Source organism: Tetrahymena thermophila, assembly GCF_000189635.1.
Source record: "Tetrahymena thermophila SB210 genomic scaffold scf_8254361, whole genome shotgun sequence".
In the NCBI taxonomy this organism is placed as follows: Eukaryota; Ciliophora; class Oligohymenophorea; order Hymenostomatida; family Tetrahymenidae; genus Tetrahymena; species Tetrahymena thermophila.
In genome coordinates this window covers 60,221-73,558 of record NW_002476145.1, presented here as the reverse complement: position 1 = coordinate 73,558, position 13,338 = coordinate 60,221, and the positions used below count along the sequence as shown (strand labels likewise).

The 13,338-nt window shown below is 23.0% G+C and overlaps 4 protein-coding genes across 4 annotated transcripts; 3 read left to right on the top strand and 1 right to left on the bottom strand. All coding sequences in view use genetic code 6, as the record gives it.

The window, feature by feature from the left end:
* Positions 1 to 1,194: 1,194 nt before the first annotated feature.
* Positions 1,195 to 1,931, top strand: TTHERM_001193630 (transmembrane protein, putative; the record flags this gene model as incomplete). The annotated part of the gene is made up of 2 exons (XM_012800345.1): positions 1,195 to 1,295; positions 1,355 to 1,931. The coding sequence occupies 2 exons, from the start codon at positions 1,195 to 1,197 to the stop codon at positions 1,929 to 1,931; spliced, it is 678 nt and encodes a 225-aa protein (XP_012655799.1).
* Positions 1,932 to 2,612: 681 nt separating this feature from the next.
* On the top strand, positions 2,613 to 3,692 carry TTHERM_01193630 (ornithine decarboxylase antizyme protein; the record flags this gene model as incomplete). Its single annotated transcript, XM_001030006.3, has 3 exons — positions 2,613 to 2,716; positions 2,884 to 2,948; positions 3,277 to 3,692. 3 exons carry the CDS (start codon positions 2,613 to 2,615, stop codon positions 3,690 to 3,692), a joined length of 585 nt encoding a protein of 194 aa, XP_001030006.1.
* A 1,605-nt stretch (positions 3,693 to 5,297) lies between these two features.
* On the bottom strand, positions 5,298 to 6,898 carry TTHERM_01193620 (hypothetical protein; the record flags this gene model as incomplete). Its single annotated transcript, XM_001030005.2, has 7 exons — positions 5,298 to 5,894; positions 5,953 to 6,072; positions 6,123 to 6,224; positions 6,288 to 6,386; positions 6,445 to 6,544; positions 6,656 to 6,724; positions 6,840 to 6,898. 7 exons carry the CDS (start codon positions 6,896 to 6,898, stop codon positions 5,298 to 5,300), a joined length of 1,146 nt encoding a protein of 381 aa, XP_001030005.2.
* A 2,784-nt stretch (positions 6,899 to 9,682) lies between these two features.
* Positions 9,683 to 11,605, top strand: TTHERM_01193590 (transmembrane protein, putative; the record flags this gene model as incomplete). Its single annotated transcript, XM_001030002.1, has 1 exon — positions 9,683 to 11,605. One exon carries the CDS (start codon positions 9,683 to 9,685, stop codon positions 11,603 to 11,605), a length of 1,923 nt encoding a protein of 640 aa, XP_001030002.1.
* Positions 11,606 to 13,338: the final 1,733 nt, after the last annotated feature.

The window sequence follows — 13,338 nt, the reverse complement described above, 5'->3', positions numbered from 1 at the left end:
TATAATCAAGAGTTATTAATCTTTCCTTTGTAATTCGAATAAAGAATATCTTAATAAGTATTTAATTTTTTACATATTTACTTAATAATTTTAATTTTGAGTTTCCCTGATGTAAACATATAGTAATATTACTAAATAACTAAAATTTTTCTCTTTATTATATTTAGTCCAAAGTGATTATTTCTCATATTACTATAAAAATATGTTAAGAATTAATCTTAAATTAAAGGTAATAAATTATTTAATTTAAAAAACATTATTTTTATTTTACTTGAATTAAATTACTTTATACTCCATAAAAATAACTTATGTGTATATCATATTATTTATGTTATTTTTATTTATTTATTTAGATAATTTATTATTTAAAATAAATGAATAAAAAATATTTAAATATATGTAAAAAACATAATTTTTTATAAACAATTTTTTTTAAAAAATGTTAAATAAAGAATTAAAAAAAGCATAGGCCTTTATTTATTAGCATTTAATTTATTGCTTAGATATATTTTAAAGATATTTCGCCTCTTATTTATTGTTAATAAAAATTGTTACTAATATCATCTTTGGTGTATTTTAATTTACATAAAATAGCACTTTTGTATATATTTTATGTAATAATTTAGATTCAGATTATTATTGAGGTATTAAAAAGATTAAATTAGATATTTTTTTAGATTGAAAACATTAACAATGTAAATAATTTAAAAAACTTAATTTTTTGTTTGTCTTTAAAAATTAAAATTATTCTATAGAGAAAAATAGCAATCAAGAATACCAAATTTTAGTGTAAATTTAATTAGTATAAATTTTAAAGTAAACAGTAACTATGATGAGTCTACATCGCTTGATATATTAAATAATGTAGAATAAGAGGTGGTAGGGTTTATAAATTAACTGTAATCTGAAACCTAATTATTTAGTTATTGTTTATTCAAATTTGTAATAGAAAAGAATTTTTAAATTGGATTGGATTTAAACATATTTTTTGATGTTTTTAATACTTAAATAGATACTTTATAAAAGCACTAAACTCCATATTGTAGGTCATTTTAATTCGCTTCTTCATGAGGTACTTTTAAAATTGATCTACAAATTTACTGGTCAAAATTTTAATCAGTGAAAAATTTAATTATAAATATTAAAAAAGCGATTGATCTTTCTATTAATATGTATTTTTTTGCATTTACTCACATGTATCTTTATATTATTTATAAAAATGGGGGCATTACGATTGCATTATCAAAATTTAGAAAGAGTTTTTTATCAAAAATAATAAATAATCATTCTATTATGTGTATTTTATTTAAATTAAATTTCTTTTTTTACTATGATTTTTATTAAAAAACCAAAGCATACTTTTGTTAATTTTTACTTTTTTTAATTAAATCATCTACCCAACTTTTACAATATATAAAAAGCAAATTCTTAGAAGATTACCTTATGAAAACGATGTTTATTTATTTAGAAGACTTAATTAAATTTTATACAAAGTATCAAAGGATAAAAAAAATAATTCAGCAAGTGTTACTTTGATTTTATCATTAATTATTTATGCATAATCTCAGTACTGCATTATATTTTCTATTTTTTTTTAAAAAAATTTATGGAAGTGTCCCAAGAAATGCGTTTTAGACAATGGACGGAATAGGAATCAATGTTAGTAAAAAAATACAAAAAATATATTCGTTACAATATTTTCAGCAATCATTTCGTAATGCTATTTATTATTTATATTGCTTTAAACATAGGAATTATAAAATAACTTAATAAACATTGTCTTAGGTGATTAATATAAACAAATATTGGCTAATAATTATATGATCGTATTATGTATATTCAATAAATGTTCCACCTGTTAGTTTATATACTGTTCTAAAAAACATTAAAAAATTCTTTATTTATTTATTTTAAAAAATGTAAAAGAATGAGAAACTCAATGAAAATATAAAATAAACATATACCAATTTATTTAAATGAATCAAATATAGCTTTTTAGGCAGCCAGATTTTTCAACCTTTCAATAATTTAGAATAAAAAGACCTGCCTGCCTGATTGCATAAGAAAAATATATCAATAATTAAATAAAGTAAAGAAGAGGATAATCACAATAACTTGGAGAATTTAACGAAGGGGTAAGGTTAATAAATGCAATTAGATTATTAATTATATTGAAGCAGGAAGCTAAATAAATGGAATACTATTACCTTGCCTTGTAATAATTGAAATTAATTAATTTTGCTATTGAAAATGATAATGAGAAATTTAATATAGGTGGGTAAAGAAAGAAAAATAGAATGATTTGGCTAATTAATTAATAAATAAATTAAGCATGCAGTGGGGAGAAAAAGAAAAATCAAAGAAATAAATTAAATAATAAGAAAAGAAAGGGGGATTTCTAAAGATAGAGCAAAGAGATACTCACTCAAATTTAGCTTTAAACATTGAGAAAATAAGCGAGCTAAATGCTTATAATTAATTATAAACACAAAAAAAAAAGTTTCTTACCGAAACCAAACTAAGTAAAAAAAATAAGCGAACAGCTACCTTTTTACAACACATAATAGTCTGCGGACACATAGGCGAGTTGAATAATTTTTCTTTTATTAAAAATGGCCCAATTAATTAACCTTAACCAAGAACTTAACATGATGTAGTCTAGTAATTCCATGAACAGGATGTCTGTGGGTGAAGCTGAAAAGAGAAACCTCACTAAGTAATTATTTAAAATATTCCTTTATTAATGAATTGAATGAAAGAATGATAATTTGATACTCCAATATAACAAGATATCAAAGAAACATCTTTTATTCAATAAAATATCTTTCACTTTTCAAAATTTAAAGCATTTTTTTATTAAAATATTTTTTTTAAATCAATTAGGAAGGGAAGCTTTTAATTCACAATTGGAAGAGAAAACAATGAAGTTAAGACTAATGAACCTAAAGGTAATTAATTATTTCCTCATTGATTGATCTATTAGATATTTAACTTACATTCCTTATTAATTAAAATAGAGTCCAAAAACAAAACTAACTAAGGACTACTTTAATTAAATTTTTTATTTTTGCTTTCGCTTGTTTGATTAATTGTTTGTCTTGCTCATAATATTTAAACAAAGACAATCAATTAATTTCAGCGAAAGAATCGCATAACTCTTTTGTTAGTTAGTTAGTTTGATTTTTTGTTAGATTTTTTAATTCAAACTACTGTCTACAACTTTCAAATTTACATTTAATTTTTCAATATCTAAATTATTTCTTATATAAAAATTAGTCATGGAACCTAGCTTGGAAGATGAATTACTCCTCACCCAATTAGCCTTGGATGACAGAGAAATCATCATTTATGATATTGCCTCAGTTATTTATCTTGGTGAAAGATAAAGAAATACTCCTTTACACACTTTCAAATGTTTCTACGATGTCAACAACAAAAATTTCTTTGTTGAATTATCTGACAAGAGTCCTTTGGAACACCTTACCAAGTCTACTTTCTTGAAAATTTTAGACATTGCTGAAGGCACTGGTGCTGAAAGAGTTTATGTCTGCCTTCACAACAAAACTACTGAAATCGGATCTAAGATTCAAACTTTGATGTTTGTAGGTTTCCACAAGATTATGGGACAAGAATTGTAAAGAGTTTCTAAGACTCGTACTCACACTTTACTCTGCTACGATCTTAACGAGTGAATGATTGAATGAGTACACAAATAAATACACAAATCAATTAATCCTTATTAGTAGGAAAGTGTTTGATAACACCTAAGCATCTTAATACAGGATGAATACTTGCAGTACCTTGAAGATTGTTTTAATTTATTAAATTATAAATGTCTATATAACCTAATTAATATATCAAAACAACTATTACTTCCAATCTTCAGATATGGGGTATTCAAGCCTTTCCATTCTACCTGATTAGATCTAACAAACAAACAAATATAAACAAAATATAACTTTAATTTGTAAAATAATGTATACTTTATATGTCATACTGTTGTTTGTTACTACTATTACTTACTTGCTTAAACAATCATTAATATCTCATTAAATTTAAAACTATTTTAATTATTTCTATTTCTAATATTAGGTTATTTACATATTTTCTCTTTAATATGATAGTTATTTTGATAGAATAATCAATCCTTTTGCTCATGGTAAAATATTGTTTTTCTTACTGTGTGTTAACCCACCTATTTTGATATGACCAATTGATAGTTTTAATATTTATCTTGTTTTTTTAATAAGTTATCTGTCAAATAATTAAATTTGCCTCTTATCAAATTGCACTATATATTTTAATTAAGTTGATTTACAAAGCTAATAAATAAATTTGTAATTGTCGTCAATTATTATTTATTAAATTCAAAAAGCAAAAAGATATTCTTTTCTTATAAAAGATTTAAAAGAATTCAAAAAAAAAAGTTATTAGTTTGTTTGTTAGTAGTTAGTTTGTTAGCTAATTAGTTTCTATTTACAAACAATACCATCAAAAAATGCACATCAATTTATTTATCAAAATTTTTACTTAACTTTTATGAGTAATTTAATCATTCAAATTAAAATATTTATTAATAAATTTTATTTCCATTAAAAACGTGATGTATTTTTTGTTAATTAATAGAATTTCATTTTAAATAATTCTTTACATTTTTTAAAATTACTTTTCTTTCTTTCAGTTTACATTAAGAATACTTTTTCCTTTGCATTTGAAATAGAGTTGAAAAAATTGTCTGTCTATATTCTAGATAAAATAATTAATTTAAAACTAGATTGATGATTAAATGATGAGTGGATTGATATTGATATATGAATATAAAAGTTCTCCCTTACATAAAATATTTGTAAATATTTTTTTTTAATAAAATAAATTCATTTATTTATCATAGATTATTTTTAGAAAATCTAAAAGAATGAATGATTCCTACTTATATCACTAATAAATATAAAAAATTAAAAATAAAACTAAAAAGAGTTATCAATAAATAAATGTTTAAAGGTATCGATCACTTCTTTGTTAAGTGTAATTAAATGATCAAAAATTAATTAATTAATTTTTTGTTTGTTTGTTTGAATGATATAGAAAGCAATACATGAATACTTTAAGAAAGTGAATAGATAGAATAAAAGAATAAGACTAAATGCATCATTAAGATAAATATCTATTTTTATTACGTATTGAATTAATGACATAAAAATAGATAGTTAATACTTTTATAAGATAATCATTAAAATAAATATTACAATAATTACAATCAATTATTTTTAATTATAAGAAATACTACCCACTATAAATCAAACATACATTTTCATAGTGTTGCTGATATTTGCTTTCTTAGAATTTACTGACCCAATAGGATTTGATGTAGCTGTAGAAAAAGTCACGTTCTAATTAATCGGGCGAATTGTAAAAGCCTCAGAAGCATTCGAAGTAGATAACTAAAACCAGTCCTTTACATATTCATCATAATCCAAATTTTTAGACCATTCAATAAGTTCCTTTACTTCAACTTCAAATTAATTTTCATCCATATCAATATATTTTGGGTCTTTCAGAGGATTGAAGTCACTTGGAATTTCCAAAAATTCCTTTTCGACTCTTTCATCTTCATTCAAACCATCATCTTCATCCTCATCATCATTTGCATCAGGATCGCCATATAATTCCTTAAACTATTTTTCGTAATTCAAATATCTTTACTCGTCAGTCAAGTTAAACTCATCTTAGACTTACTATTAGTCTTGATTTGCTTTTTATTATGTAATGAAATCATCTTGATTTTCTTTACCCTCACCCTAATCAATTCCATTTTTTTAAAACTTCTCCTTAGCTTATTCTTCTTCCTCCTTTCTAGCATTTTTATACATATTTTAGATCCATCTTAATTTATTCTAATATAAAAATTAAAAGATTGATTGATTCTAATTTATGTTTAGCAAATTTTCTTACTAGTCTTTTCTTTTTTTGAACTTTTTCGTCTCTCTTTTCTTTTTTATAATGGTAGTACCTAATTTTGTTCGCTGAAAATAGTTCTACGTAGTCTGTTTTATTAAACACTTTGTGTGAAATCTGTTTTACATACATTGATTTTAGTTCATGTAATATTTTATAAAATTTACTGGTCTCCACCCATTATTGTCTATCCTCAAGTACCAACCTTAATTTTAATACTGATCTTTGTTTTTAACATACTATTCATATTTTATTTTCTTTTCATCTGTCTAACATTTTAGTTGAATTTATTTATGCAAAAGTTACTCTCAAATTTTGTTTAAATATATTACTCCTCTTTTTATTACTGAGTAGTCTCTAGGTGCAAAACTATTTAAATCTACTAGAGCTCCATGCGTGAATATTTTGTAGTAAATATTTGGAGGAAAATTCTTAATTTTATATAAATCATGTTTATTTTTAGCTGGTAAATAACAAATAAATGTTTACCTCACCTCCTAATCTAAATCTTAAATGCACTCTTGTAGATGCTTCTAATAATTGCGCTTCTAAAGGATTTATAGCCTTCAGCAATCTCGAAGGATTACCTCTATTTATTATTTTTGAAGTTGTGTTATTTACAATGAGTAACTTCTTTGATGAATATTATTTTTGCTAAGACTGAAAAAAAATAAATTTAACAACTAAAAAATGCGCTTACTTGCACTTAAAGAGAATTATATCTTTATAATATTTATATATTTTCCTATTTGTGTAAGATCTCCATAACCTGTTTAGAATTTATAAAAATAAAAAAATTTTAAAACTAAATAAATCATCAAATATTTTAGTTAGATCAACAAAAATATGATTGGCGAAATTGCTATTTTTGAGTGATAGTTTACTTTTATATTTTAGAGGCAGCAACTTATGGTGTAAGTTCTTCTTCTCTAACTGAATCCATACAATTTTTTAAAATTATAACTAAACTAACTTCTTTATTAGAATATTTTAACCCTTTTAGCCTTGAAAAACTATATAGATTGGTGAATTGTTAAACAAATATTATTACAACTTTAATAATAAAAAAATATCGAATGATTGTGATTGCACGGTTGTATATCAAACAAATTTACTAATATTTGATAACATTGAACTCTAATTATTTATAACAGTTAATTCATACTTCTCAGTATATTTAAAATTATACTTATAAGTAAGACTTAAACATGTATGCAAATTTAATGGTTGTACTACTATTTGTAGTAAAATGCCATCTTAAAATTAAAACTTGTTTAATAATTTAAAAATAAATTAATTAAATTTCATTTTGTGTAAATATTTAGTTGTAATTAGTTTAATATTTTCTTTTGATTTCATTTTTTTCAATTAGTATGAATAATTTTAAAATATTCAAAAAATGTTTAAGAATCCAAAGAAGATTTTGATGTCAGTTAAAAAAATTATAAATTTTAAATGTATTTAAATGTGCTTATATTATTATTTTTAGTTTTTCTACTAATAAAAATTAAAAATGATACATAAATGAAATATTTTAAATGAAAAAGTTTAATTTTATTTTCACTACATAACTCGAAATTATTTATTTGCTTTAATAATTTGATTACTATAAAATAAGTTAAGCATGAAACGAAGCAATGGACTTCATAAAAACTGATCAAAAATTTCTAATACAGGATAAATTTCAAGCAATTAGCGTTATCCTAAAAAAAATTAATGCTTAATGATAAATATGACTATGTTTTTTTAAAAAAAATATCAGTAGTTTTTCTAATATTAAATTTATAGTTTTATACTAATTTTATATTATTGATTTGAATAACTCAAAAACAAATTAATTATTTCAATTTATTTAGAGACAAAGTTTATCTCATGTAACTTATTTCTATTTTAGGAATAAGAAAAGATAATTTTAGGGTTAAAATGATTGTTAGCTTTGTTGTTATAAATTAACAAATTTGTATTCCTTGCCAGAATAAGAAGGATACTTATGACATCTTTGAATAAGTAAAAATATTTTTGCTAGTAAAAACTAAGAAAAATTATAAATTAATAAAATACTCTAGTACTAGCTTTGTACTACCAAACTATTTAGACATTACTGCTTGGATTTTTAAACGTATTAATCAGATAATGAATAATTTATTATATATTCAGTATGATAAATAAATTGATTTATTGGCAATCAATTTATATAAATATTTTGTAATACATTGAGCAATGTCCAAATAATAAAATAGACAAAAATATTATAAGATCCCTAATTGTATTTTCTTTTATTTAAATATTTTAAACACTTTTTGATTCTCATCTACTTATCTATGATGGGATAAACAAATACTGAATGTTTACCTATTTATATCTTTTTTTCTTCTATTACCTTAAAAACTTTATGTATGTACATTTTATTCATCATTCTTGAATTTGAATTATTTATCTAGTAAAATAAATACGCACAATTAATTAAAAAACCTACTTATTAATCTGCTGTGTGGATAAATCAATTTAAAGAGGTAATTATGAATTTTAATGCATGTTTATAGACAACAAAACTCCACATATAAAAAAGATATGCTTCATACATATTTACTTAATAAATTAATTTTCGTTTGTATCAAAATTAATTTTAATTTGTAAAGAGATTAGTAAGAAGGCTGGTCTATTCCATTCTTTTTAAAATAGAAAGGGAAATTAAGATTAAAAACTCATTACTCCAAATCAAAAAGAAATTTATAAAGAGAAAAATAATTTGCTTATTTCGTAGCTAGTACTAGCTAAAATAAAAGAGATTAAAAATATAAAACAAAAATTAAATTTAAATAATAAGTTATTAGATATTCTTGCTATCTGAAATAGTATTTTTTTAGTTATCTATATTCAATTTTTTTTTATAAAGCCTTGTTAATATAGTTATTACTTAAATTTAATCTATTCAATTTTCCTTAATTCTGAGTAATGAAATTTCATTACTTCCTTCTTTATTCTAATTAAAAATTGATATGAGGGGTAGGAGGCTAATAGCTAGCTAGCTAGCTAATAATTTTAAGGTCTTTTAATTTAAATTTAAATAGAAATTAATATATAAAAATCGCTCATACTATTTATCTATCTTTCTATTTTTTTTTTTATTAAATTGAAAGAAAAAAAAAGAAAATGATCAAATTGGTAATATTATTATCTATATGAGCACTAAATGCCTTTTTCTTTTAAAAGAAAAAATGAAGATAAGAAGCGATAATTAATTAGTATCAAAAACAAAAAAAAAAAGAAAAAATAAGACAAACAAAGATTGGTTGTTTGCTTGATAGACCTTACTAAACAAACAAAATCACTAATAAATTATTTAATAATTCATTCACTCTTTCATTTATTTATTAATTCATTCACTAATCATAGAAATAAACTAATTACAAAGAAGATTTATTTATCTTTATCCCTCTTAAAAATTAAAAAAAGTACTTCAGTGGATAAAATCAATCGATTACCTTTGAATCATAAATTAATTTGATTTAATACTATAGCATATAATTAATTATTAACAAAAATAATAAAATTAAAAACACTACTCACTCCTCGTATATTAATTCTATTAGATTTAATCAAACTTAAACCTCTTGTTCCCATTTTCCTATACCCTTACAACCAAAGTGGTTTATTTACCCATCCATAATCTAAAGAACCTTCTTTCTTAAAGTTGATTTGATTTACTTTTCATCTGCCTGATCAAATGGAGGCCTTTGCTCGTATTGCTGATTATAACACCCTTTGTAGATTTGCCATTTTAGGGTTCATTTTTGCTCTTAATGGCTGCGTTTATGCTACTATTCCTATTATTTTTTATCGTCCTCAATTTTATTGTGCCAAGCTAGGAGCTTTCGACTCAAATAACTAATAAATCTATGAACCTTGTGATGAAGCTGATGCTTGTAGCTCTAATGTGATGTATAGAATTTCTACTGATTACCCTTAGATCAACTCCATTTCAATGGAATTCAATCTATACTGTGGTAGAAAATTCATAGAAACAGCTATTCTCACAATGATGGCTGCTGGTTAGATTTTCTCTTTTGTCGTTGGTACAGCTATTTACATACACCCCAAAAAGCAATATAATTATTTCATTTACGGAAATTTAATCACTGGAATATTTCTTTGCTTAAGCTATTTCGTTACTAATCCTTTTTTACTCATTCCTATTTTGTTTGTGTGGAACACTTACTATGGGCTCTACATGAGTATCATTTTTGCTCACCTCAATTTCTTCTTTAATGGTGTTTTAAGCAAATTCGGTCCCTCAATATATAACACTGCATGGCCTGTATTCATGCTTCTATACTGCCTTTTTACTTATTATTTTGGTTTCTGGAGATAATCTCTTGTCATCTTTGCAGGTATTCCTTACCTTATTCTCACTGGCCTTCTGATTTACTTCAAGCCTACTAACTTAAGACCTATCTCTAGACAAAATTAAAATGCTGTTTCTGATTCGTTTTTGTCCAACCCTCTTGGAAATTCAAATTAATTAGGTTAATAACAATAGTAGAAATATCAACCACCTGTTTTAAAGCAATAATTATCAGAATAAGATGCTAGTAAACAAAACAAAGCTTCTGAGCCACCAAAATCTAACTTTGCTGCTAATACTCCTACAAGCAGTACTTAAATTCAAAATCCTAGCACTTCTACTCAAAAAATACCTAGCAGCTAAAACATTAACGTAAACAACAATTCGAGTATTTTAAAGAAAGTTATCAAGAAAAATGCTTTAAATTAACGTTTGCTAGATACAGATAAACATGAACTCACAATTAAAGCACCTGCAGCTGCAAGTATTTAACAGAAAAAACTGGATGAATCCTTGAAAATCATGGATGAGAGCACTGCTAGTCCCAGTTCTTCAACTAAACGTCCTAAGGCAAATACTACTGCTTGGGAAGACTTTAAAAACTAGCTCAAGAGCATACACGAAAATGAAAAGTATTTTAAAAATGTTGTAATTTTCATTTTATGTTGGCTTGGAACAAACATAGCATATTTTGGTTGCTTGCTAGTTATGGGAGACCTCGGTGGTGACATTTACACTAATGTTGCCTTCAGTACTGTTTTTGAATTCCTAGGTAACTTTTGTGCAACATTCTTGATCATTAAGTTCCCAGAAAGATAAATTCTTAGAGTTTCATTCTTTATAGTAGGTGTTTCTTATATTAGCTGTCTCTTTTTTGACCCCTTAAACTAAGAAGTTGGAAATGGCTACACATTAAGCATCATATTATCCTTAATCCCTATTATTATAGCAAAAGGAACTCACGAAATGCTTTGGACAGTCCTCTAAACTTATCTCAACATTATTCTCCCTCCAGAATTTCACCAATTCTCATTTGCTTGTTCCAACTTAGTTAGTGTTATCGTAATGGATCTCCTTCCTCTGTATAAATATCTCATGGAAATGCTAAGATTTAACTAATTCTTTGGTTACGGTTTATACTGCATATTCACATATTACATTATTCAATTCTTTGAAGATCTTTATAAAGAAGATGGAAAACCAATTTACAGTGATTATGTCCACGTTGAAGATGGCAAAGAAGATATCGAAATGCAACTCTATAAAGATTTGTCTTTAGCAACTGAGCTGATAAAAACAATTTGAATGTATTTTAATAACCTTCCAACATATATATAAAATTCTTAACAACAAACAAACATTATTCATTCTGTCTTATTACTTAAGAATTTAATTTAATAGAAAAATAAATCTACTCTAAAAATATTTCAACTCAAGTTTCATGATAAACAATTTAACTTATTTAGTATTTTAAATTTATAAAAACTGCACTTGTTTGTATTACTTCAATTATATTATATTTAATTTAGTTAATGTTATAACTCAAAATATTTTTTTTATTCTCTGAATATACACATTCTATAATTACAAACATTTACATAATGTTATGCTTATAATTTTAGAATATAATTTAGAAAGTTTTGTTTATCATCTAAGCCAAATAAATAAGTCTTACTCTAAAATCATTTTCATTTTAAAATATTATAAATTTAACATGTAATTAAGTTTAAAAACCTATTTTGGGTTCTAAGTTCTTTGATTGTTTGTGTTAAAAATAATCAAATAGATATATCAAAGGCTATTTGTTTTATTTGAAATATTTAATTGAAAATTTAATTATAATAAATCCTAAATATCATTATTTAATTGTATTTTTTGATGTTTTTTATATTTAAAACTAAATTTTCATTTTTCTCAACTCTCTAAAAATAAAAATATTAATATCACTACTATAATAAATATATGCTTTATAAGTGACTTATCTTCGCTAAAAATAGAAAAATAAATTATTTTCATAAATATTTTGTTTATTATATAAGAATTTATTTCTGCTAATAATGTAAATTAATATAAAGAATACTTACCAAGTTTTTAATTAACTTTCTGAAAAAAAAGATAAGGAAAATACTTCTTTTCTTTTAGAATGTAAAAATGAGAAATGGATAATTTGATTATCTATTTTAAATATATTAAATTCAGTTTAAATTACATAAGTTTTTTAAGGTTATATGCTAAGTATAAAATATCATTACAGTTTATTTATTTAAAAAAAACTTTCATAAATTAATTTAGTAAATGCCTAAAAATGTTTATAATTTCATTTAAAATACTTATTGTATAAAAGAAAATAGTTCATCTTAATTTCTTTTATTATAGCTTTAACAATGAATTGTATTTACAAAAATAGTAAAAAACCTAAAAATTAATTAGAAACAGAAAAATACAATATACAATTTTAAATATATTCAGATATTTTATTTTAGATATAAGAAAAAATAAATTAATAGTCATGAAAAATTGATAAATAGGTGTGATTTTGAAAATGATAAATGAAGCAAATTATTTTGGATTTTATATAAAAAGATTTCCAAAAGAATGTTTGAAAGCAAACTCTTAAAATAAAATAATAAAATTTTAGTAATAAATATTCCTTAAGTATTTTAGAAATTAATTATTAAGACTTCTATTACAATAGCGTCTATTCATTAATTAATAATCAATTTGTGATGATGTAAAGAAATTAAAAAATAACAAAAGTATTGTTTAGATTTAGTGATGTTACAAATAATCAAATACAGCCTTAATAGCTCATTTATAAAAAGAAACTCTGATTATTTAAATCATAAAACAAAATCAAAATAAATCGTCATAACTTCTTTATTAAAAATAAACCATTGACTAGCTAATTAAGTCCTATTTAAAAGAAATAAAAACAAAATTTGTATGTTTTTTTATTTACTTATTAGATAAGCAAGCTTCTTAGAACTTAGAGCACAACTTTCAGTCTTTTATTAAATATCTAAGAATAAATTACTTAT